Source organism: Zophobas morio, unplaced genomic scaffold (genome assembly GCF_036711695.1).
Source record: "Zophobas morio isolate AGI-343-1 ecotype UQ-CSIRO unplaced genomic scaffold, CSIRO_AGI_Zmor_V1 ptg000002l, whole genome shotgun sequence".
NCBI lineage: Eukaryota > Metazoa > Arthropoda > Insecta > Coleoptera > Tenebrionidae > Zophobas > Zophobas morio.
Window position 1 is genome coordinate 26,260,535 of NW_026972107.1, and position 25,393 is coordinate 26,285,927.

At 31.8% G+C, this 25,393-nt stretch overlaps 1 protein-coding gene across 3 annotated transcripts in view; it reads right to left on the reverse strand.

Moving 5' to 3' along the window:
• Positions 1 to 25,393, reverse strand: part of LOC135131939 (paired box protein Pax-6-like) — an 84,719-nt gene that overhangs the window by 44,649 nt on the left and 14,677 nt on the right. The window contains exons 2-3 of one of the 3 annotated variants that reach the window (XM_064059820.1): positions 14,425 to 14,590; positions 9,329 to 9,509 (exon numbers count right to left, since the gene is read on the reverse strand). In XM_064059820.1, the coding sequence (XP_063915890.1) occupies positions 9,329 to 9,509; positions 14,425 to 14,590 (347 nt within the window). Of the gene's footprint in view, positions 1 to 9,328; positions 9,531 to 14,424; positions 14,591 to 25,393 lie in introns of all 3 variants that reach the window. The other 2 variants (XM_064059812.1, XM_064059829.1) reach the window with 2 other exon arrangements.

Here is a 25,393-nt window from a genome sequence, read left to right on the forward strand (position 1 = left end):
TGTGTCATAAATACAGCACTCTCAAACAATCTCATAGAAGATTTTAAAATTATATGAGAAGTATTTAGTATAAAGTTAATTTGCCATTGATTTCAATAGAAAAAATAGAAAAGACTTTTTTTTAATGATTATTTAAATTTTAAATAGCAATTTCCTAGTCTTACTTATTTAATCAATTCATCAAAAATCACCGATTTTCGTCTTTTATGTGCTTGTTTCTCTTTTTTTGTTTCAAAATAATTTAAGTAAAAAAATATTGACATCTTACTGATAGCGAGATTTTACTTTCTAAAGAATTCAGAAAGATATAGTCTTAAAATTAATAACTTTTGGTTATTTGAATACAATTTGTTGCTATAGGGTAAATGTGTACAAGAGTGCGCATATGTATAAGAGTACGCACTGATGATTTCTGCTTATTAGTGCCATCTGGGTAAGATGAAGTTATACCATTCAGAATTTAATATTAAACCTGAGATAAAGGTGCAAAAGTGACTTGAATATAGTTTATAGTTTGGTCGTACTGACGATTTTATGTTCACACGTTGTGTGGATGTAATTTTTACCGCTCATAGTTTTAGTTTTTTGTAAGGTACGTACCAGTTCTTTTATTTTACAGTAATAATTTTCATTAGTTGTAACTTTTAAGGTGTCGTTATACACTAACAGTTTTACACTTTCTGTCCATCAAAAGCTTTTAACTTTGAAAACATTAGGTTATGTACAAATGTACAAGAGTGCGCAGCGAGGTATTGTATAAGCGTGCGCATTGCTTGCAACATGTAGTCTAATAGTCTTGGAGATACATATCATACGGTAATGAATTATTTAACTCTACTACTTTGTACTGCTTCTCGAGTTGTGGGGTGGTGGTTATGGTGATTTTTTTTTTATTTTTACTTCCTGAGCGTGTTGTAATCGAGTCCGTCGACCGACTTTCTATTTTTACGTTTTCTCGTCTTTTCAAGACCCCTAGAGTACGAAGAAATAGGTCTCCCGTTTTATGTGTAGTCTGTAGTCACTTATTCCCATTTATTTTCACCTTAGAAACAAATATTTTTTCATAAAATGTAATGCGTACTCATAAGCGTTCAAATGCGCACTCTTGTGCAATGAACTGTCTAACAGTGCGCATTTACACATCTTGACAAAAATTGAAATTACTCTTAAAATATAGTGGTGTTGGGGCGTACAATTAAATATATCTGATCTCTAAACATGTATATAACGAACCCATATCATAAAATTTGTCTATCCAAAAAAATTAAAAAGTTGTTGACAGTTTTACACTAAGTGCGTACTCTTGTACACATTTACCCTATGTTAATAAAAATGTTAACGCTGCACCAGCTTCATCATTGATATTTTGACCTATGAAACATTGGTGCTAAATAATATGGTCTTGCTTTAGCAATCCGTCTTCCCCCACTCCAAAACTGGTATTTGTACTGAATACTGATTGATTATCTTGGTTTATCTTCGTTTGCTTTGTTGGAAGTGGTCCATTATATACTTTACTTTTGTTACAAAATAATTTTAGAATTGGTTTTTCATGACACAATCACATTTTCACATTAGTGTTTTTACGGATGATCAATAACAATTTTCTTCAGCTTCGATTTTAGCTGTCTTTTTACGTCCCGAGCGTAGGCTAAGGAAGTATTGTAATCGTGTCCATCGGGAGACTCGCTGCTTTTATGTTTTTTCGACGTTTCATGACCCCTAGAAGACGAAAAAAGAGGTCTCTCGTTTCCATCTGTCTGTCTGTGGTCTGCCATCTATCCACGTCTGTGTGGATTTTTATTAGACAGATAATCTTTTAAACTACCGAACTGATTGTTGTCACCAACGATGATATGACATGATCTCTGACTTTTAGAAGAGTAAATGTTATAAAAATTTTATAATACTATATTATACAATGATAACCTTTAAGACACGAGTATGAAAATTACAACACAAGCCTTGGGAGTGTCATACTGAATATGAGTGTCTTAATGGCCATTAAATGAGAGTTCTATACACTATTTTTTCTACGGAAAAAAACAATAATGAAAGACCTTTATTTAAAAAAATTATTATTGAATACCAGAAGAGATACCAAAGGAAATAAACGAAATAAACGAGCTGAAGCATCAAAAGGTTTGAAGTTCAACAGTTACATTTTGTTCTTTTTGGTACATGCTGGATTGTACAGTTATTAAAATGCAATTGCATGGGCAATTTTGTAATATTATAAGTGAAAGTGGTTGACGTTGAAGGCATGATGTTGATTGCGTTGGTAGCTTCGTTGTCCTCAACTGAATTCAGAATTTGATTTCTTACGTTCGCTTTATTTTGAACTGATTCATCAGTGTATGTTTCAGCGACTGCTGCGGATTTCCATTCGCCGTGACGTTTTAATGAAATTAGATCACCACCAGCGTCAATTAGTATTGTCGCTGAACTGCGACGAAAGCAGTGTCCAGTATATAAATTTGAATTTGGAAGATTTAAGAAAGTGGCAATCGCTTTTCCCATGTTTCCAAATTTATTTATTCCAGCGTTTTGTATGGCGCTTTTCCCGTGTTGATTTTAGTATCTTTAATTGTGCCTAGAAGGGTTGATCCAAAATCATTTACATTTCTATATTCCAACTTGTGCAGCTCATTTCTTCTACCAGTTTGCACAATAGCAAAGATGACCTTGTATAATAAATATTTATTGTCAGGGGTTTCTCCAATACATTGTTTTATCTCATTTGTAGAGAACGTTTTACCTTTTTTGACCACATAGCCGTCAAGGTCAGCTTTTAATAAGGCGTGTAATTTCGAACATTTCGTTAAGTCCACTTTATATGTTTAATTGATAACGTAGATTTTTAAATTGAATACTGAGTTCATAAGCTTGTTGATTTTAATTTTTTGGATAATTCATCGAAATATACAATTAAAACATTTTCTGAAAAGTTGCTAACCTTGCTTTGCTTTCCCCGAACTTTAAAACTTTTCATACGTCTTCTGGGCGTCCTGATGGCGTGTTCGGCAATTTCAGAGGTGGTGTTAAATTTTCAGTTTCATCAAGAGACATTTTCACTGATGTTAATTGTTTAATAGAACAAATTGGAAGAAATGTTGCGAAAATGTTATCATTGATATTATATTATTGTGGGCATAAGCTGCATTTCTGTCGATTATGAACTTGTATCTTATTGAACTTTGTTAAGGTACAGGTGGTGCACATGTAATGTGTGAATTAAAGTATAGAAGTAGAAAAAAATAACATACGCTTCCATTTGTAGTTCAGGAATTTTTACCATAGGCATCCAGATTTTTGTAAAAAAAATAAAATTATATAACAATGCTTTTACAGTTTAACTTTGAAATTACAAAACAGAGTGCTCTGAAACCTTGCAAACATTTCAGGTTATCGGAAACATGGTAAATCGTTAATCAAACGATATCTAAAAATTCTGTCAAATAAATTCTAAAATCCTATCTGAAAATGTGCAAAATATGATGAATGATATACTTGTGATTTATCAGTCCATTCCATCATTATAAGATTTCAATGTTATCGGTGTAATGTTTAGAAAGTTATTTGTCTATCAAAATATCCAACAGATTAAAAAAGAAATAGGTATACGAACAGAAACATAAGACTTCGTATTCTAGGAACTGTGAAACTGGTGTATATGTTACAGCTAATATCCGAAATCCGTTATTATGCATAATAACTAGACATTTTAGGAATTATGCGTAATAACTAAACTTGTCAGTTATTATGCGTAATAACTGAAATTTTCAGTTATTATGCATAATAACGGAAACGTTTAGGTAATATTGATAATAACTAACAGATGAATAGAAATTATGCATAATAGCTGATTTTACAAAAAACGGGACAAGATGATCAATTCAGGTTCTCATAGATCAATGAAAAGCAATGGGAATATGACGTTTCTGTTACTGTAATTTGTCCCGTTTTTTTTAAATCAACTAACTGTACATGTGATATGTAGGGGAAAGGGAGGCAGGGTGGGTAGCTTTTTTGAAAATATTATGCATAATTGCTGTTCCTCTGTTAGTTATTATCAATATTACCTAAACGTTTCCGTTATTATGCATAATAACTGAAAATTTCAGTTATTACGCATAATAACTGACAAGTTTAGTTATTACGCATAATTCCTAAAATGTCTAGTTATTATGCATAATAACGGATTTCGGATATTAGCTGTAACATATACATTACCCTACCATAAATATGTAGGGACATCTACATCTTCTAACTTTTACCAATCCCCCGATAGTAAACTAACAAAGTGTATGACCAAAGTAAAGCATAAAATCTAATAGTGTTTATGGAAATTAGTGATTATATTATGTACTTGTAAAATGTGGCAAATTGAACGAACATTGGTTACAAATGCAAAAAAAATCCGTATCTAAATCCAAATTTTTAGCAACGTAAAAAAGTCCATCTAAAATAAATTTAAGTTAACGAGCATGTGCTAGCCAAACATGCAAACATTTCCATTTTTCAGGAGTATCTATCCAAACCCTCATTCATAACCGTCACGTTAAAACGAATAAAATGCAACAACAATTTGTCATTTGTTAAAAGAAACCCGAAAGCGAATTCACAAAAACACTGTAACTTTCACATTCGAACCGTTGCCACAATAAATTTAAAAAAATGTACGATTTGAGGGATGCCATTAATTTTAAAAGCATTTTTAAGTCTGGCAAAAGTTTTCTCTTTGGCGGGCAGCTGGGTTCCAACGCTATTAATGGACAGATAAAGTTATTTGACGAGCCGCCGCCGCCACCGCCACCGCCGCATATCTCCGCTACAGATAGGCAAGGCGGGGGCGAACGACGGACCGCATTGATTGGAGCATCTCCCGACCAGTCAAGCGAGAGGAATCAACTTTAAAACGGTACTGAAACAGCATTCCCCCAACGTTACCCCTCAAACATTTTCTGAAACGTAGCATTCGGTAAAACCTTCATGATAACGCGGGGTTTAATTATATTCCACCATGGTGAAATTAAAACGAAAAGTGATGCTTCACGACGGCGGGTAAGAGGATTTTAGCGTGTTGAGGTAGAGTGGTAAGGACTACATGATCGTTCAATTTGGGAAATTATTATTACGGATGTGTTATATTGGGATTTTTATTAGTAATATTTTCACTTCCATTTGAAAAAATATAAGAAAAAAATCGTTGTGGGTTTGACAAATTTATCGACCGTGTACAAGTTTTTATTGATCAATATAATTATCTATATTGCACAACTATTTTTCTGTCTATTTTAATCCATTTTGATCAGATTTTTAAGTACAACAGGACATTGCATATACTAAAAAATTTAGTCCAAGACATGATTATCCTCTAGTTTTGTCTTAGCATAAAGAAGTCTTACAATTTTTTTCCAAATAGTTATTTTTGTAGACACATGTTTTATTTCCCATTAACTTAGGAAAGTGTTTTAAGAAAGTCAGAATGTCACGTTTTTTGTTTAATTATAACGTTAAGTAGGTACATAGTATCAAATTAATAATTTGTAAACTTTATTTTAAAAGTAAATGTTCCTGCACCTGACATTTTTAACATGCTAGTTTCTATTAATTTCAGTTAGACTAAAAAATTTTGCTATTTATCCCAAATATTGCATAGTTCTTTACATAACTTTTCTCTTTAAAAGTAAGTACCTTACCTACGCTTTTGTAATACAGTACAATCATAGTGTTTTAACAATATGCTTTTATTTTTTAAAATTGTCTGAAAAAAATGTGTGCAAATGTTAAATAATTAGTTTTAGTTTTTACTGAAACATACGTATTGAAGCTAGTAGTATTTATTGTGCTGCACAGTTGAAATGTGTGGGTAGATTTTTATCTAAAATAAAATATTTTGTTTCTATATTTCAGTTTGCTGAAAAAATATTTTTTATTTTAATTTCATTAAAGTAACTTTTATGTTGTTCTGATGTTTCATGACCCGTAGAATACGTCTCTCATTTCCGTCTGTCTGTTTGCCGTCTGCGTCTGTCCGCGTCTGTGTTCATTTGTATTATCAGTTTTCTAAACTATTGGACCGATTGTTGTCAAATTTTGTACGTATATTAGGAATATCGTACAGGTAATAAAACGCTGACCAAAATTTGCTTGATCATCTCCACCACCAACGCGATGACGTTATCCTCAAAATTTGCAATATTAAATGTTATTTAAATTTTATAAAAAAACACAGTCCTTCACTTGTAGTTTCTGAATTCAAATTATTTTGTATTTTATAAAACCGTCAATCTCCCACTTTTTGTTAAATATACACGTATTTGTGTGACGTAATTTAAACATGTTATTATTCTCTCAACAGCAAAAATTTTAACTAAACTAGTCCCAGAGCAGACACTGATTGCTCAAAATGTCTTCTAATAAGTGAAGTAGTGTATGTGAACTAAACGATGATGATGTACTTACGACATTGAAGAATTATTACAATAATGAAAAAAACATTTTATTCATAATTTGTGTCTTTAAGAAAGCGTATAAAGTTGGAAATTTACGGTCTTAAGTTGTAGCTTTTAATTAAAACAGATTTTCAACTGGAATGTCTTTAGCGGAGATGGATATGATGATACCAAATAATATTAGAAATAAAGACCATGCGCACTTTAACAGAAAAATCCATAACGTTTTTGTTTTGAGGAATAGAGACATCGCAAGCAATGGGAGATGAGGGACGTTGCCATGGAAATTTGCATGCATCCAATAAACGGTACTCAGAAGATTTACTCATCCTTCGAAAGAGGGAGAGTGAGGTCAGGTCTCGTTAAAATCCACTCTTCTCAAAGAACAATAAAGTAATATTGGTTCTCGAAACAGAAACAGAAAGAAAAAAATCACGAAATTTCCCAAGTCGTCGAGAAAAAATAATTACTAAACTGTTGGAGCTAAACTTTCGTTTGATTAAATTTTCCTTAAAATTTGATATAAAAGTCCGTTAACTCGGAGCCCTCTGTGAAAGCGCGATGAAAAATGACGCATAATCAGAGCCTGCAATATTCTTTCATAGTTTCCCATTTTAAAGAGCTGCTCCTTTATTACGTCGGGGTGTAGGGGGTTGGCAGAGGGGCGGCTGTCTAATGTGCGGAAGAGTGAAGTTATATAAGAGGCTCGTCACGCAGGTTAAACCGATGATTACAAACTGATTAAACCTGATGCTGTTATCGCAAGCTTATGCTTCCGTTTAACCGGTACTGTTCCCCCTTTTGGGGTGATCGATATGGAGCTCCCGTCACACTTTCCAACTTCCAATTTATGTAAACACTTTCAAGGAGGACTCCTCGGGAGAATAAATCATCGCTGTAAACACCACGGTGCAAAATACTTTGAACCTATTTTCACTAATAATAGATTTATCGTCAAGCAGATAATAATTTTACAAAGAAATGGATAATCAAAACACTATTTACATTTTTCTTCGATCGAGATGCAAAATCGACAACAGACTTCTGAAAATCATAATTAGTCAATCGTGTGAAAAATGTGTAAAAAGAGAAATAGGGAAGAATTTTATATTTATTCTTACACCCCAAGCATAAACTGGGGATGTATTTTGATAGGGTTCATTTGACGAATACGCAATTTCATGTTTTTTCAATGCTTAGAATATGAAAAAGCACCTGTTTCCGTCTGTCTGTCATCTGTCGTTTGTTGTCTGTCTGTCGTTTCTGTGTGATTTTATTAAACAAGGCATTTTCTAAGCTACTGCACCGTATATAATATCGATGGTAAAACGCTAACTTCCTTTTTAAATTGTCTTCCATTCTCTATGTTTTATCGTTTCCTCATTTTAGTATGAACATTATGACAACTACATCTAACCGAAATTTTCTGCTCATCTACGTTTAAACTATGACGACCTCATCTCAAAAATTTTGCTAAATTGATGCATCATCTTCAAATGTATAGCCTGACATGCTTCAGTGCTAAATCACAAGTATAGACTCATAAAATTTTGCACATTTAAGATTTTATTCGACAATATTTTAAGGCGACGTCATCAATTTTTTAGGGGGGATAAGCAAATGCATTCGGTTTTGCAGTTCCTGATTAAATCAATACAAAACAAATTCACCCATTCATTTTTTTTTAATCACCTTGTATAAGCAAATCCAAAAAACATGAATGGAATGATAAATCACAAGTACAGACTCATCATATTTTGGACAATTTAAATGGGATTTATTTGGTAAAATTTTGAGCTGACGTCATCAATTTTTTGGAGGGGATAAGCAAATATGTTTTGATTAAAAATGTATCATGCTTATCATAACGTTAAAACATCTGCAAGATTTCAAAGCATTCGGTTTCACAGATTCAAAATTAAATTGCAAAATGTTTTGATTTTTTTTTCACAAATCTGGATATTTAGGATAAAAACTAAACGCGCCGTCATAAACTACATGTGCAGGACTATGTTATTTTATACAATTTAAAACCCATTTACTATGTACAATTTTGAAATTACGTCATCACATTATTGGTGGGGATGATTAGACCAATTGTGGTTAGCGTTTTACCATCTACATGATATTCCTAATATAAATACAAAATTTGACAACAATCGGTCCAGTACTTCCGGAGGTTATCTGTAATAAAAATCCGGGACGGCAGACAGACGGACAGACCATCAGACAGACGGACAGACAGACAGACGGACGGACAAACAGACGGAAACGGAAGACCTATTAAAAGTAGAGAGTCGGTCAAGAGGTTAAAATGCCCAGTATCCGGCGACGAGTTGGCACATAACATCTACATTTACAAAAGTTATTGTAGCTCATAAATCTTACTCAAATTATGTTCGCAACTCACACTGGTATACTTATGTTATTAAGTTGTTCAACAATTTTTAAATGTTGCTAGATGTGTTTCTGCCAAGATGTTCGTAATAATTATTCAGCTTAATTAAGGCGTTACCTACTTCGAAAGAGCTTAAATTCATTTATTTATTAGGTCTACCGCAAGTGGAAAACCATATTTGCAAACGAAAATAATTAGTGTTAGTTTGTTTGAAGCAACTTTATGGTGACATGGTAAGTAGCATTATTAAATGACATTATACAAAACTCATTAGTACAGTAATTAAGTAATTTTTTAAGAGCTGCGCCAGATACAGCCACCTTCTTAATAATTAGCTCGCATATTAAACTTTTTAATTACAACATATCTCTTGTCACATCTTGGTGGTTGTCGAGTTCTCATGCATGTCTCCGTTTCCACGTCAGCAACCATAACATCACCACTACTACAGTTGTCAGGGTACATTACTTACGCTCGGTATGTTGTCGTTGGTACAGACACCCTCTTGCAGCAGTCGATCTCTGATCTCCCAGGCAAATATCGAAGGACACTCACGTTTGTACGAGGAAATTTTCGAGACGACTTCTGCAGTTGCTACTCGAGGTTTCGAACCACCGATGGCTCGAGGTCGGATGGAGCCAGTCTCGTAGTACCTGAGGGAAGAGGCCAAAGAGCTTTAGACACATACATACCTGAAATAAAACTAACTGATTTTTGTTAAAAGTGTACAATTTTTGTTGAGGTTCGCGGTATATGTTAATAACAATTTGTAGAATATTAACACTACAAGATCGGCGAGTGCGTTGTAGAACATAAGGAAAGGTTACCCGTTACTATACATCTGCTCAGACTATCTTTTATGGAAAGAAAATTTTTCGAAGTAAAAATACGTCTGCACAATATGATGCAGTAGGCAAAAAAGGAATCTCGGGTTTATTGTATACTAAACTATAAAATCGACCCAACTTTTTGTTTTCATGCTACATTAGAATTTTTATGTCATAACAGTCTTGTTATATTCCATTGTTTCACGCCCGCTTATATGAAATCTAAACTTGACAAGAAATAAAACACGGAAGCAAACAAATACAGACCAGTATAAGCAAAAAAATGTTTTAGACGTCGGGTCAAGGATATGCGCTATCAAACAAATATTATGATGAACAAAGACATAAAATAAGAAATCTGTACTTTTAACCATCTGATATCTGGTTTGAAGTGTGATTAAAATGAACAAAAAGTTATGTTAATGATATTGCATTTAGGTAAGGATCTAAAAAAACTTTATTTAAGTATACGTTGATTAGCTAATTTGTAATATTCAGAAAATAAATTCTCTTTTTAAAAAATGGAATAAAAATAGGGTGCATACTTCTCATAAAACATTAAATACGCCTTCGTTATTTTATGAATTTATTGAATGAATTAAGCAACATAACTTTTAGATGAATTAAAACTTACATGAATTATTTTCTATTGCTCGCTGAAAATTCAAGTTAAAATCAAGAATTTATTTTGTTCTTTTGATGAACTTTTTACTTTAAATCATTGAATTATATTCAGAAGTTAGTAAAATCTTATGTCATGCAAAACAGCACTTGTATTTGCAGCAGAATTTTCAAAATTTTAAAGTGCGTCAAAAAAGGTGGAACAAAACTGAATAATAATCATTTTTGGTTTGAAATTTTCTGATTATATCTGTTTACGGAATTTAACGAGGTTACATTAAAAGGGGGAATATATGTATTGAGATTTGGAGAACCTTTTCTTCTGTCAAATAGATACGGTTGTTCCAAACCTTCATTTTCAGAAGCTCAGTTGCGTCCTTGGACCAGAATTCTCCTCAGGTTTTCCTCTTAAGTCAGAATCACGATCACATCATGTTATAAAACGGAGTTCAATATAATAATACAAAATTCATCAGCTTTAAAAAAAGTGTTACATTAATATAATGTATATTCAAGCTACTTGAAAGTTGTGGTTTTTTCAATTCTGAGTAAAGATTTCTAATAATTTTTACAAGAGAAAATGCGGAAGAAAATGGGGAATTATTTGTAATATTTTAAACTGTAGGACTATATAAATATAATTTTAAATATTAGATTTTTGTTTAGTATATTTGTATATGTTTCATTTAAAACCACCATTATTTTTGTTTCAATTTTTTAAATTCTTTTATGTCTAAATTTTTTTGTGTTATATGTTGTCATTTTATTGTTACACCGCTACATAAACAGTGATATGCTGAGAAATAGGTATCATTAATCAATGTAACAAAACGTGGGAGAAATATTAGATATGCAACTAGTTTTATTTGGCATACTTGAAACTTAATACTGCGTGTAAGGGAGATGTAAAAGACTGTATAAAACCTTGAAGTTGTTTTTCAATATTTCGCTTTCTTCTGTACACTTCTGTGATAAGTTTTTACCTAGTAAACGCTGAATCAATAGTAGCAAAAATTTATCGTTAGACGAGTAATAGATTTTAAAAGTTTATATCAGGTGTGTAACATTTGCGAGTAAGTACATATCAAATAACACTATGGGTTAATGTTTTAGATTGTATTTTTTTTTTAATTCAGCTTGATTTAATATAATTATTCTTACATTTCGTCTTTTAACATCTACTTTGTGATATTTTTAATTTGTTTATAACTTTGTTTAACAAATTCTTTGCTTGCTTTGTTTTAACTAGTTTCAGTTCACGTAGTCTACAGAGTAATTAATTCATGAAACGAGGTCATTTATGTGGACCTTAATATATATCATAACCGAAAAAACTAATATTTATATTTGTCTGCATATAACCACATATCATGTGATCCACAACATTTTTATTTAGGGTAGGCTGTGGATCAGCGCACGTCGTGCAAGATAGATAGAGAGCTAATTTTTATCGGAAATGTTAAATACAAATTTTGTGGATCAGATAATGTTAGTAGATTAACCAAAGTGGTCGTTAATAGTTTTCTAGTAACTAATAGTAACTGATAATAATTAACATCCGTAAATGTGTCACGCTTAGATGACAGAAAACAGAAGAAAATATACACTTTTTTGCCTTAATAGCTGCGAACTTTAAAAATTGTGTTAGTGTGGAAGAACAAAAACAGTATAATTGATCTAAAATCATTTGTTTAAATTCTTATTTTCTGTGTCTCCTATATTCAAAATACATATTTTTGTTATCATAACAAAAACAGTAACATTTTGCTTTGTTACAGCAATGCCTGGTCTAAACCGTGGTTTTGTTCCATCAGTTTGGGAAACTGAAGAAGACGTATTACGCGACATTAGAGATTTGGATGAGTACTCTTCCAGGAATGAAGTCTTCCTAGATTTAATAGAATATCACCGAAAAAAGTGGAATTCTGTCTGTGCCGAAGCCAAATATTTCAGTTCCGTAGAGCCTAGGAGAAATTACAATATTGTAATTTTAAGAAATATACCTACACGCAACCGGAAAGCTTCTGGACGAGATGGCAAAACAGGAAAATAAATTCTTAGAACTGCATGTTAAAAATCTAGTATGATTTGAGGATGAAAGAATAAAATGTACTACTAAAAATCCCTGAATTATTTTAATTTAACAGTGAAACGACTGAAGTGTATATCGAATAGCAGATTTTTGATCGTATTATTAACGTTTTGTCTTAAGGCCTTCTTCTCTGTTCAAGTGTTGGCATTTTGTAATTGAACTTAAAACACCCACGAATATTGTTATTACAGCACCTTTCTATTATATATCAAGTTGTGAAATGGCTTATTGTAAATTACTGTTAACACTATCACCTTCTTTACTTATTAGTAATTACCCTTGCTGGTTTGTGTTTATATCAATCATTTTTCACGTTTAACTCGTAGAACATCATTATTGTTTAGTGAAAATAATTGTAGATCGTACGTTTTTTTTGTAACATATTTATTTTTGATTACCAGCTGCTTGCAAACTGATATTTTAAGACCCACCACTGACCTGGAAATGACCGGCATTGAACAGAAAGGAATAAATAAATATAAACGATCATGTCACTCAATAATTTTCAAGTAAGATTGACATAAACAAATGTTAAGATGACGTCATTAAGTTTGTGGAAGGTACGAACAGGTTAATTCTGATTATCAAGTTCACGACAACCTTAAAATGAGTACAAAATTTCAGCTCAATCGATTTAATAATATCTAACATAAATTACAATATTTTGATTTTTTTCCCAAAAACCTACATACAGGAGGTTAAAAATAGATATGGATTAATAATTCACAGATGCATTATTTTACACAATTTAAATAGGATTAACATACCAAAATTCTGAGATGTCATCAAATTTATGAAAGGAGTAAATCAACAATTCACGTGTATAGACATATACTTTCCCACTAGTTTTGGAGATTACTTATCTAATAAAATCGCTAACAGACGACGGAGGGCAGACAGACGGAAACGAGCGACCTACTTTTTCATATTGTAGGAGTTATGAAACTGGCAGCCGTTCGCCAGTGGTTGCGCTTACGGTCGGGAAGTGAAAACAAAACAATATTCACGTCTTTAACTAAAGAAGATAAAAGATAATATCTACATTTTAAACAGTGCAATATATGGTACGCTTGAGGTGTCTACTGATCTTTTCAAATACTCTGAAAGTTCACTACGTGCTCGTAATTGAAGAAGTTTTATTTTAAAAATTTACAACAGTGCTCAGTCGTTATTTTTCTATGAATTTAGGAGTAATATGTTTCAGTTGTAATATTTAAATATATTAAAAGTATTGTCTCTACAATTTGTTTTAGTTTTTGATTAAGTATGGTGAATATGTGTGCAGGTTGTTTAAATGTGTTATGACTTTATTATTTGTGTTTCTCTAGATCTTCTTTTTATTTAGCTTACATAACATCGTCCCCAAGAAGTCTTGATCTGTCTCTGTAAAAGTTTTTAGAAATTTCGTAAAGATAGCTCTCAGAAAAGTCTCTTCCTTCGTTTGCGTAGCTTCGACGATTGAGGTGAGATAAACTGGAGGTGTGATAGAATATTCTTCTAGGCTTCGTAATTCAACGTCTCTTAACACTAATAGTCGTATTAAAAATTGCTAAAACATTTTGAGTAGTGATAACTTTATTGCCTTTTGACAGTGTAGGATAAAAAATATTATACTAATTATACTAATTTTTACAATCTAGTTCTTTCCAGAACTATTTAAATTTGTAGATTATTTTGAACGTATGTACTTCGCAAATTTTGAGCTACCACAACGTAAAACTTAACCAACTAATAACACATGCTAAAGTGAAGACGTTATTTACACTCGTTTCAAGTTTTATGGAAGTTCCTAAAGAGAGAATCAAATAGACCTAAAAACCCATTTTTTTTTCTAAATACTTAATAGAAGAAACTCTCATAAGATCTTTCCAAATTTTGTGATTTGTGACAGTTCTTTATATTGTGGTAACTAGTGTTTTTATGCTTGGTTGAGGAAACAAATGGTTAATGTGTTTACAGAATTTTAAAATTTTTTCTAATCACAGTGAACCATTTTTTCCCAACCTCAAACAAAGACAATGCAGTTACCTGCCAAGTATTTTGGAGACGCATCCATTGGAGACCTGCAGTATCCTCGAGATGTCACAGGGCCGGGCTCCGGAATGAGCAAGTTCGACGATCTTCTGCCTGGTGGAATCCGGCAAGGGTCGCCCGCTGACGAACACCCCCCCTAGCTGGTTCACACCGCTATGACCTGCCCACAGTCGTGCCAGAGTTAGAGTCCGATTAGACACTATTTGATATTAATTTTTGCTTTACTACACAAACAAAATTGCACTTTACTGTGCACATCATACGGTGTGAGAAACAAGCTAAGAATGATCTCGTCAATTGACTACCTTGCACAGGACGAGGACACATACAACAGAACCAATATCACAACGACTTTACAACACCAAAACATATCGATAGGACACATACAACACTGTTGTGAAAAAGAGTGCGTGGGTGATGTCATGTTGTAGGGAGTGTAGAGGATTTAGTAAGTTACATGTAAGCATTCAGTGATAAAGTTTCGTCGACATTGAATCGAAAGTGGTTTGAATATAAAAAACAACTCTAGGAATGGATGATATTTTCAAGTAAGTTAAGTATAAGTAATTTAGATATTGTTCTTTTAAAATTTCGAAACTATTAAGAATTAAATAACAATGGAAGAAGAACTGACCATCAAACTTGGCAAATTTTTTTTTCAATATTCATTACTACTGATATTTTAGAACTAAAAAAATTGTGACATGTTAAAACTTTAAATGGATGGCCAGTACAATACATATACATCTCCGTCAAGCTATTCAGAGTTTTAAAATAATAATGAAAAATGCAAACACCTACCAGAATATTTACTTTTTGGTTGTTTTCAGTGTTTTTGTAAAATTTTGGTGATTTTAGTATTTCTTACCACAAAAATCCTTAATGTGTTATTTTATTTCAGGCTATTAAAAGTTACCTTATGACTAGTTTAAAGCTGGTTCATCTAAATTGTGTTTGCGAATACGAATGAGTTTACCAGGCCGAGCGTTAGCGAGGTCGTAAAAAAGGAAATCGTTACATTGAAAAAAATGAGATATAAACGATCAAGGAAGAGAAACTTGCTCCATGTTAAGTAGAAAAAGAGAAAGAAATAAAAATTAAAATAAAAAAATTGTACTATTTGTACTAGTTGTTTTATAAGTTATATTTTGGCTTAAAGTTTCATTTTTTCATAACAAATTTATTATTATTATTATTTTACATATAAAATTAATGATTAGGTTACACTTACGTTTGAATTTTACAAAAAAATACAAATGTAATGAAAACAAAATACTTTTACAGGTGTCTGTAAAGATGCAATTTACAAAAAAATGTAATATTTAATTTTCTTTAGTTGCTGATTTTTAATGTGCTAATTCAGATACATACAGAAAATACATACAATACATTTACAAAAATAAAATAATTTAAAAAAAAGTAGCAAATTAATTGGTTGAATATGTCAAATTTCTTTAAAATTGAATATTTTTGTTAGATGCACAGCGCGTCTCAAAGAGGAATTTAAGACTGTAACTTAGTATACTAACTAACTTTTTACTTATTTAAGTACTAATTAAAAAAAAGACGTCTTTATTTTAACGAACATTTGAAATGTTTTCCACTTGATTTGACTGTTGGATCTTCATCACATTAGAAACAAATTTGGATCTGATCGCAAGATTACATAAGAACATTTCAAAAATTTGTGAACGTCAGAATGCCTTATTTTCATTATATTAATCTTGCACATAATCTTTACTCAATGCTCTTATTCACATAAACTGAAATTTGATAGATGTACCAAGTTTAATGAGGGCATTAAAATAATTTATTCAGGAAATAGTTAAATTTTGATGTGGTTTATGACTCTATTTACTTATATATAGCATACTTACAACTTATATGTTACGAGCAAAAACTTTACCTGTTTAAATTATCACAGCTTGTGTCTGGTTCAGATATACTTGCTCGGTTACCTTTAAACGTAGTAGTTTTTGGTGTTTGGCGATTATTCCGTAAATACTTTATATTTAAATATTTATTATTATTTCAGTGCACCATTAAAAAGGACTGTGGGTATTCAAGTTTACTAAAATGTATGTACTAAAAACAAATACTATTTTTTTCTAAAAGTTTTAAATTTTGTACCTATTGTACAGCTATAGCATGCACCACACACCCTTCAATATCGATATGTTTTAGCTGTGCCGCCGGCGCCCGTTGCAGGGGTCCTCGTTACTTACACCCCTAGACACAATCTAACACTTCAAGATGATTACAACATCTTGATTACCTGTAAAAAAGAAACTGGTTGCAAAAAACACAAGTGTAAGTGTTGTCAGCGCGGTTTTCCGCATCAAAGTTTCTCGGGGGATTTTTCGCAATTTATTCAGGGATACGTGCGAGGACTAGTGAGTTGTTCATCTGTCGTTGGAGAAGTAAAGGAACTGACAAGTGTGAGGGAATTCCTGAAGAAATCACGGGAAACGGGGAAATTCTCCTAAAAACGTCAATCACCCATTTCTCTGATAAAACTGGAGGACGACAAACTCTTATTCTGATGTGAATTTTAATCAAATTCTGGTATGCGGGACGAAACTCGCAACGTTACGTTTTATTTAATAGATTTAATTTCTACGAGGAAAGCGGCGAAAAATCATGGAACATTTGCATAAAAAACGTTCAAGTGCTCGCCGCTCCCCTACGTTGCTGACCCTCTGTCGATACTAATAAATACAAATACTGAGCAAACATTATAATAGGTTCGGAACTGTTACACAGCAGTGGAGCTGACAAACATCGGTAAATGTGGGATGAATGGACTAATCCCGGACCGTGTCCGACGATATCCCATGCGTTTACAACCGGACATGTTCATTCCGCCAACGTCGAAGTTTGGGAGCACCAGAGAACCTGCTCAAGATACAAACTGATATATGGGATCCAAGGCTTTTGATACCCCACTGATTAAATGTTATATATGTGTTATAGCAGTTTTACTTAAGCTTTTAAGGGACACGTTATTTTAAAGCATCATGGTTCTCAATTTATTTATTTCGGTTTGAGCATGGCGATGCTAGAGTGGTAGTTCCAAAGGTTTATTTTTCAAAATCACCAACGTAATTAGTAACCCCACTGGATGTAGGTATATTGTTATTTTAATTATCTGTAAGTTATTGTATTTTTAGGTCATTTTAAACTCAGTAAAAAGTAAACAAAATTGAGCCCAAATTCTCACTGGACAAGTATTTGTTTAATAATGATTTGTTAGTAGTCTTCAACATGTTATAATATATGTACATAAGTCAAGCTAATAAAAAATTGCGGACAACGCTCCAAATTTTATCAAATTTAGAAAATCAGGAAAGAAACAGAATACTTAAGAAAGAGAATACTTAAATATACAGTGCGTTATTGCAGTGTCACTGTCAGTTTTCAGATCTGTATATACCCAAAGTCTTACGGTTTTTAGGAATCTATTAATTGCTAATTAATGAGCTGTCAATGTGGCATTAGATGTAGTATACTTTTAAAAATTTTGTTGAGTAGTAGCTATCAGGCAACTGATAAATTTAACAATTTTGTTGTATTTTTGTAAATTGTTAAATTGTTTTCACTGTTTCAAACAACACATTTAATAACAGTATATTCAGAGTCACGACAAATGTTCGATTTAGAACATTAGATTATGATTAGTTGAATATTAAGAACAAGTTGAGTTGAAGTAAATTATTTATTAGTATTTATTAAAGCAACAAAATTTATTTGTCACAAAAACATTTATCAAGTTTAGGCGACAATATTTGCATTAAAGGAAATACCTTTAAGTTGTAATATCTATTCCAAAATTATTGTTGCAACATAGAACAAAAACAGAAAAAATCTTCTGTTAATAAATGTGATGGAATGAACGGGAACAATAAAACACATAACCTGAAATGTTGAAAAAAATACTATTATTAAAAAGAGTGGTAACTAACAATATTACATCTTATGTTTGTATTATTAAAAAGATAAAGTTTTTCATATTTATTTACTTGGTACTTTGAAAATTAGTCAGTGGTGAATCCATCAGTTCTAAATAACGTTAACGATACTTCGACTTGTATCGAACTAAATTGGTCTCTAAATATCAGTTTATATGTATCTACTGAACCCGAAGTATAGCGACATAAAAATTTCGACTTTTAATAAGGTGAACAGATTTCCTCGTACGAGTGTTTTATGAGACAAACTAATGTTATCCTTCTTATGTAGATGTGGCTAACAAGGAAGGTAATTGTTCATTATGCATGATTTAAATTGTTCAATATGATAAATAGTAGGCGTAATATTTTTTTCCAAAAATTAACTGGCGCTGTCTATACCGATTAAGATAAAGTATTTTGATTAGTGTTTAACTACATATGTTTTTATTTTAAGATTACCATAAAAATTGATGACGCCCTTCTTAAAAACATCGTTAAGTAAATGTGCAGCGTAATATATATATATTGTTTGAGCTGTGGTTTAAAAATGTATCTTTATTTTTAATTTTACACGTAAAGTTAAGATACAAAAGATTACAAAAAAATTTTTCATTTTTTTACTAAATAGGAGTAGGTATAATACATTTATTATTAATTGGTACCAATGGTAAGTAAGAATTTTAAAGAAAGTAAATGTGTGAATCGATTTATGTTACATACGACTATTCTACTAAGAATAGCAGAATTAATAAATTAAAAATTGATGAAATTGTTGGTAAAATATTAAGCAACTCTTCAGTCTTCACTCACAATTTGTGAATTTAATTACAGACACGGTATTTATTCTACCTATCTTTTCTCAAAATATAAATTTCCATGTAAGCATTTTTAAATATAAGTATTGTTGCAGGACTTTTTGTTTAATTATTATTAAAGAGACGAGTATTTACAAATTTTTTGAAGGTTTCTCATGGTGTAGGACACAATAGCACGTGTAGCCACGCTCCAAAGTTAGGGCATAATTTAATTTTTCTGATATGTTAAATTTTTATGGACAGTTTTATTTATTTATGAATAAAAATCAAGGTATAAAATACAAAATGTTTAGGTGCGTTGTGTGTTGAATGTTGGGTACATGTTACCTAAGGTGTAATATTCAACACACAAGCAGACTGAGTAGGTAAACAAAGACGTCCAGAAAATATAACCTTTATATTTATTATTGGAAGAAATACAATACTAAATTAGCAATAAAATTGCTGTTATAAACTGCCAAAATAGAGTATGTGAAATCAAAACTATAGATAAATCGTAGAAATTGGAAATGCAAAGAGTAAAAGAGTACCTGTATAAATAAGTGATTCATTTATTACTTACTGTGATGAAGAAAATGTGTTTCACTGTTTTCTGTGTGTTATTTAAAAAGTGCATAGAAGACACTTTTAAGATTATTACATCCACTTCATGTTTAAAGAATGTTAAACTAAAATATAAAAATATAAGAAAATGAATTTGGCTGTGTTCGAACACTTTGATGATTCATATCGTTGTGGTGTTCCCAACGTAATAAACAAAGGTTTAATAAAAACTTATACCTACATAATACTCGTAAGTAACACTATGAATAAGTATGAATTTTATGATTTATTTTGATTGTGGCCCTTTTCTTAATTTACACCTACGAGCTCCCACTACATTTTGTAGTACAATAATAAGTTTTATGTAATAAAACTGCAAAAAAAGTTGTATGGAAATATCTGCCAGTTTCTTAGTTCGTAGCTGTAAAAAGCATTGATTATTAAGTATTATTGATGCTTCTGGTACAGATCTATATTGTCAAAGAAGCTTTCTGTGTCAAAATACCATTTAGGGCACTATTTATAGAAATATGCGTCTATTTCACAATTATGTAAAAACCAGCTTGCAGTAAAAACGTAGTTCGGATTATTTATGTATGTAAACCATTTTTGTAAAAGATAGCAAAATACGGATTTTTTTTTAAATTGTTGCTGTATGTATGTACAGTACACAATATACATACTTTTGAAGGATTTTCAACAATCAAAGTGAGATTCGTTTCCCGATAGATAATCACGTTTGTTTCATTTGTATTACTTACTAGAGATTTACAGTAGCGTGAATTCTGTTGGTTATTCACACACAATAGCCTGTTATGTAATTAATCTGAACTACTTAATTTTCTAAATAAACCTTATGTTTTGATGTGGTGCCTAGATGCCAGTTCAGAGCAATTATTTATACGGTGTGAAAAATTTAACTTTCTACCTCACTTTTGGAGTTTAAAAATATTTTACCACAGAGTTCGACAACCTCATAAACATATGTCAGAATTTATAACTTCAACTAATTCGCGGAGAACAGTGATATTTATTATTTTGAAAGTATTTGTATAGCAGTGCAAACATCAAATTTCCGGCAGCTAGGTTGAGTGATAACATAAACAAAAGTTATGTACTAAATTCTATTTTGAAGATTAACTATTAAACACACAATTTATGAATACAATTTTGGTGAGCTTCATCGTCCTCACAAAATATGATTTGACGACGATAGCAAATAAACACAAAGTTTTTGATCAATGTAGAATTTCTGGTCACAAAGTATTTTTATTTTTTAAGTAAAGGTAAGTAGGAGATGATTAATGGAATTATAGTTATTATTCACCACACAACTGAAACATATAGATATCCAGAGAATTTTTTTAATAAATTAAAAACAATATAGCAACGAAATCAAGCAGTCATTTGATAGAAGTTTTAAGCGTTTTTCTACCACGTATACTTATAATACGTACATAATTCAAGTTTGTTGTTAATTTGGTTTGTTATTTAGTTTTTCCATTGCCTCAAAGGATATTTTCTTTTAATACCGTCAATATTTCCAGAAAATGTTAATTAATTATGTCATTAACTATAACAATTATCTCGAATTTCTCTACAACAAAGAGATTCTTTTAAATCTTTGTTTAAATTCTCTCCATAATGGTTAACCATACTCTCCAGCCGTGAAAATAGATTAGAAAATGATTTAGTGCAATTTCTAATTAACGTATATCGATCCAAGCGTTTAGAGTTGGTGGAATAGCATAGTTTGAAAAGCTCACAGTGCAGTGGGTAAAGACACCCCACAACCGAGGCCGTAACTAACACAAGCTTACCACTGCTCAACAAAAGTATAAAAGCTCTAATCACAATTTGTTATGCCTTTCATAGAGCCGACAAGAGCTTATTTGACGATTCAATTTGTGGAGTTTGGCGAAAAGTCGGAAAAATTCAATTCGAAGATGTGGAGTTTCCATTTGGCGCGATGGCCGATCTGTGCGATTTTAACTTTTGTGTGATGATAAAAATTCCACATAAATATAAAGAAGCTCCAACAAAACCCCATAAATCAGTAAAATCAGTCTTTCGGCGGCACAAAAGGCTTTTATTCGCATCTCCACGTGACAAATGGAATCTGGTAGTGAAAGGTGAACAGTCCTCGATTTTTATATATCCAGAACACGCATGAAGGATTTCTACGTATCTTGCAGGGGTGGGCCAACGTCTCACGTCCCCATTCAGAGAGCAGAAGTCGCTTTCCAACACAAAGACACCCCTCACTGGGTGTATTATCATAGGAAGTCTCACTTGTCACCGCCACTGCTTCTTTATGTCTCATTGATATTTATTATTGTTAGTTTTGGAGCTTCCGCGGGGCTCTGATTTATTAGCTTGCTAGTTCTTTTCTCTCTTTGAAAAAACGTGATCTCGTCGATTGTTGAGAAAATTTCTGCATGATCCCGATCCGTCCCAGTGAAGAGTACTCGTAATGTTTTCGTGATTTTACCAAATGAAACCAAATTTAAAGAGGGTGAGCTCGGCTGGATCATCGGCCAGCAACTCAACTGTGAAATTTTCATCTTGAAACAGAATATCGATTGAACTGAGAAAGTTCTTTATGATAACCTTTGTAGAAGCTTTCTTTTTATTTTCTGTAGCCGCCGCTGATGCCCGAGTGGACGTAGGCATATATTGCGAGAGACGGGAGAAAAGGAAGAGATTCATGCATTTTAACGTTATCTCCACCAACACATTTTCTTTGTTATTTATGTTATTACTGTTCTTACGAAGCCCGACTCACTTCGAAAACGCAATTATTTACGACACTCCATGGACGCTAAAGTCTCGCCACAACTCTATTGCTAATACAATTTTAACACTCTCCCTCACAATCAATTTTTATGACCAATGAATTCACAGATTGGGTTCCAGACGCGTTTTTCTTAGGGAACCAACCAATTTTTGACGTATAAAACGATTTATTGTAAAAGTAATTTTGAACAAACGCAAAATATTACAGTAAACAATGATCATCAAAAAGTATGGTTTTCAAAAAGCGGCAAAAAAGTGTTCGCAAAATATTTTGTAGATTTCGTCTTTAGAGAGTTTTAAAAAGAAGGGTAAACCACACATGCATAATACTACTCGTATGCTGCATGTTTCGAATGACACTTTTCTAATAAAATTTTGTGATAATAACAATACTAACCCGTTCATAGAATTCTAAGGACGTTATATGTATTGTCTTTGACTTTGTCTTTTTCTATTGTAGAAATTCGTGCTACTGCCGAATGAATATAAGTTAGAAAGACATTTTTTTATTTACAATTTTATATTGTAGTGATAAATTAGAAATACATTTTCGGAGGTTCTGTTGCACATAACTATACATTATACCTAGTTGGTGGCAAATTTTCTTTGGTTTTTCAAAAAATAGAACCACATTATTGTACCGTACGCGGTACGGACACCACGAAAAAGAGTAACTTTAACTAGTTGAAATCCGGCTCTAAGGACTATTATGCGCCGTACGCGGTACGGATACAGAGAAAAAAAGAAATTTTAAGAGAAAATATACTGAAAATATATGCAGGTCATGTTGTATTTAAACTTGCATTCAATGAGTTAAAATAACCTTCTACTGTCGTCCTAAACCCTTGTTAGGTATGAACCAAGAGTTGGTGGGCGGTGGTTGAAACTGATCCGCGATTCATAGGGTGACGAACAAATACGTTATATTTTTAAGTGAATTCACATATCGGCTCTACAGGAATAATAACAACAAATATTTGAAGGAATTGTTGCATTTCACGTTTAGTTTTTAAATTTTTGAATTTGAATCAGAAAAAATGAAAATTTTGTACAACACTTTTCGGGAAAAAGTGAGGAGCCTTAGCTGCTGTTCTAATTTCGTTTAAAATATTGTTAGTTTTTGTTTGAATCAAGTTCTTGGCGTCTTGCGAATAGGAAGAGAGTGGCGTCAAAAATATAAGCACTATTTAATAGCAACTTTGCCAAAATCTGGAAAAAATAATTAAAATACGTATACCTAATAGAAAAAATCCTTTTGAAGCATTCAAATTCAAATAATTTAGTAGCAAAATAGACTTATAATGACTTAGATTTTCAAAACAAAAGTAGGGTGAAGAAAAATTAAGTAAAGAAATGGTAGATCCCACCTTAAAGTTTTATTTCGAGCGAATAGAAGTTAAAAGTAACTTTCCAAAAAATATCAATTCTATGTAAAATAACTGAGCTAGTATATTATATAAGTTCATTTGGTTTAAACGTGGTGATATAAAAAATTATGTTCCAAACTACCTATTAAATGTTTACAGCTCAAAAACGGATTACTTTAGTTCCCACATGAGTAGTGCTATGATGTAAGTTTCAAGGTGGTACATTCAAGTAATAGAATAACAGCTAAACATCAATTTATTTTATATGTTTCAGTAATCATAAAAATCAGTGAATGAGGTCTTTCGCATATGTATATACTGAATAAGGAATGCCAATTCCATGTCAACTCTTACCAACCGGAATAGGGTATCCCAAATTCATAAAGATGGTGCATTTTATACCGAGAACGTGATAAATACATGATCAAAGATATCTATAAATTTTTGAAAGTTTGTTTTTGATCGTGGCATTTTCAACTCAAACTTTCAAATTGACGGTAATCTGACAAGACGAAAATTCTATTAAAAACAAATCTTCAAAAATTCATGTTTGCCTTTGACTGTGTTTTTTTACCTGCTCTCTCGATGTAAAGATGAAACTTACGACTAATTGTTGCAAGTCGTTCATTATAAAAATTATAGTAAAAAAGTGTAAATTTTGGTTTTTATACTTATTTTTGTTATTTCAACAGTGTTGTAATTTTCATCTATGTAGTTAAAAGTAGATTTTTCTCATGAATAATTAATTGTAAATGTCATGACAAAATGCTATCAACTCTGTGTGACGTATTGAGTTATGATTTCAAACCCCAGAGAATACACAATGTTTAGAAACAGTTGTTTATCTGGAAAATTTCCAGGCCTTTATTAAACAAAGTTATCCAGAAAAAAATACATCTAATACTTTTGTGGTTTTTATTGTTTGCAATGTCTTTCTGAAAACGCAAAGTCAGTGGAAAACTTGCTTTAGTCGAACTGTAAACGCAATCCATATAGACGCCGGACCTGCTTCTTTAGCCCGTAAATATTCTTAAGTACCGGACGCGACACCCGAACAATTCAGGGAGAAAGCATTGGTCACCCTCGAACAAAATCACTTACGACATCAAATAACTAACGTCTTCACAAAAGACTCTGATGGACTCTGTACTGTATAGCAATTTAAAAGATCTTGTTCTTTTTCTTTTCAGGATTTATTCATGATTTTTACGTACTGAATAAAAGAATGTAACGAATATTGTATCCATAATTTGGATTTTGCAAATTTTATGATATCTATATATCTATTTTTAGATGGGAGATAAATTTATGTCCCGCGCGATGTAGTAAATCAAGTAAGTCGATAGTTATTTTCTATGGTTTGTTAATGTTTTACAATGCGTTACTATTTTACTCGTGTTATGGTAAATCATATATCACGTTTTAAGTGAAAAATAACAATTGAATTTGTGGGATAAAGATAATTTATGTTTAGAGTAATTGTAACGACACG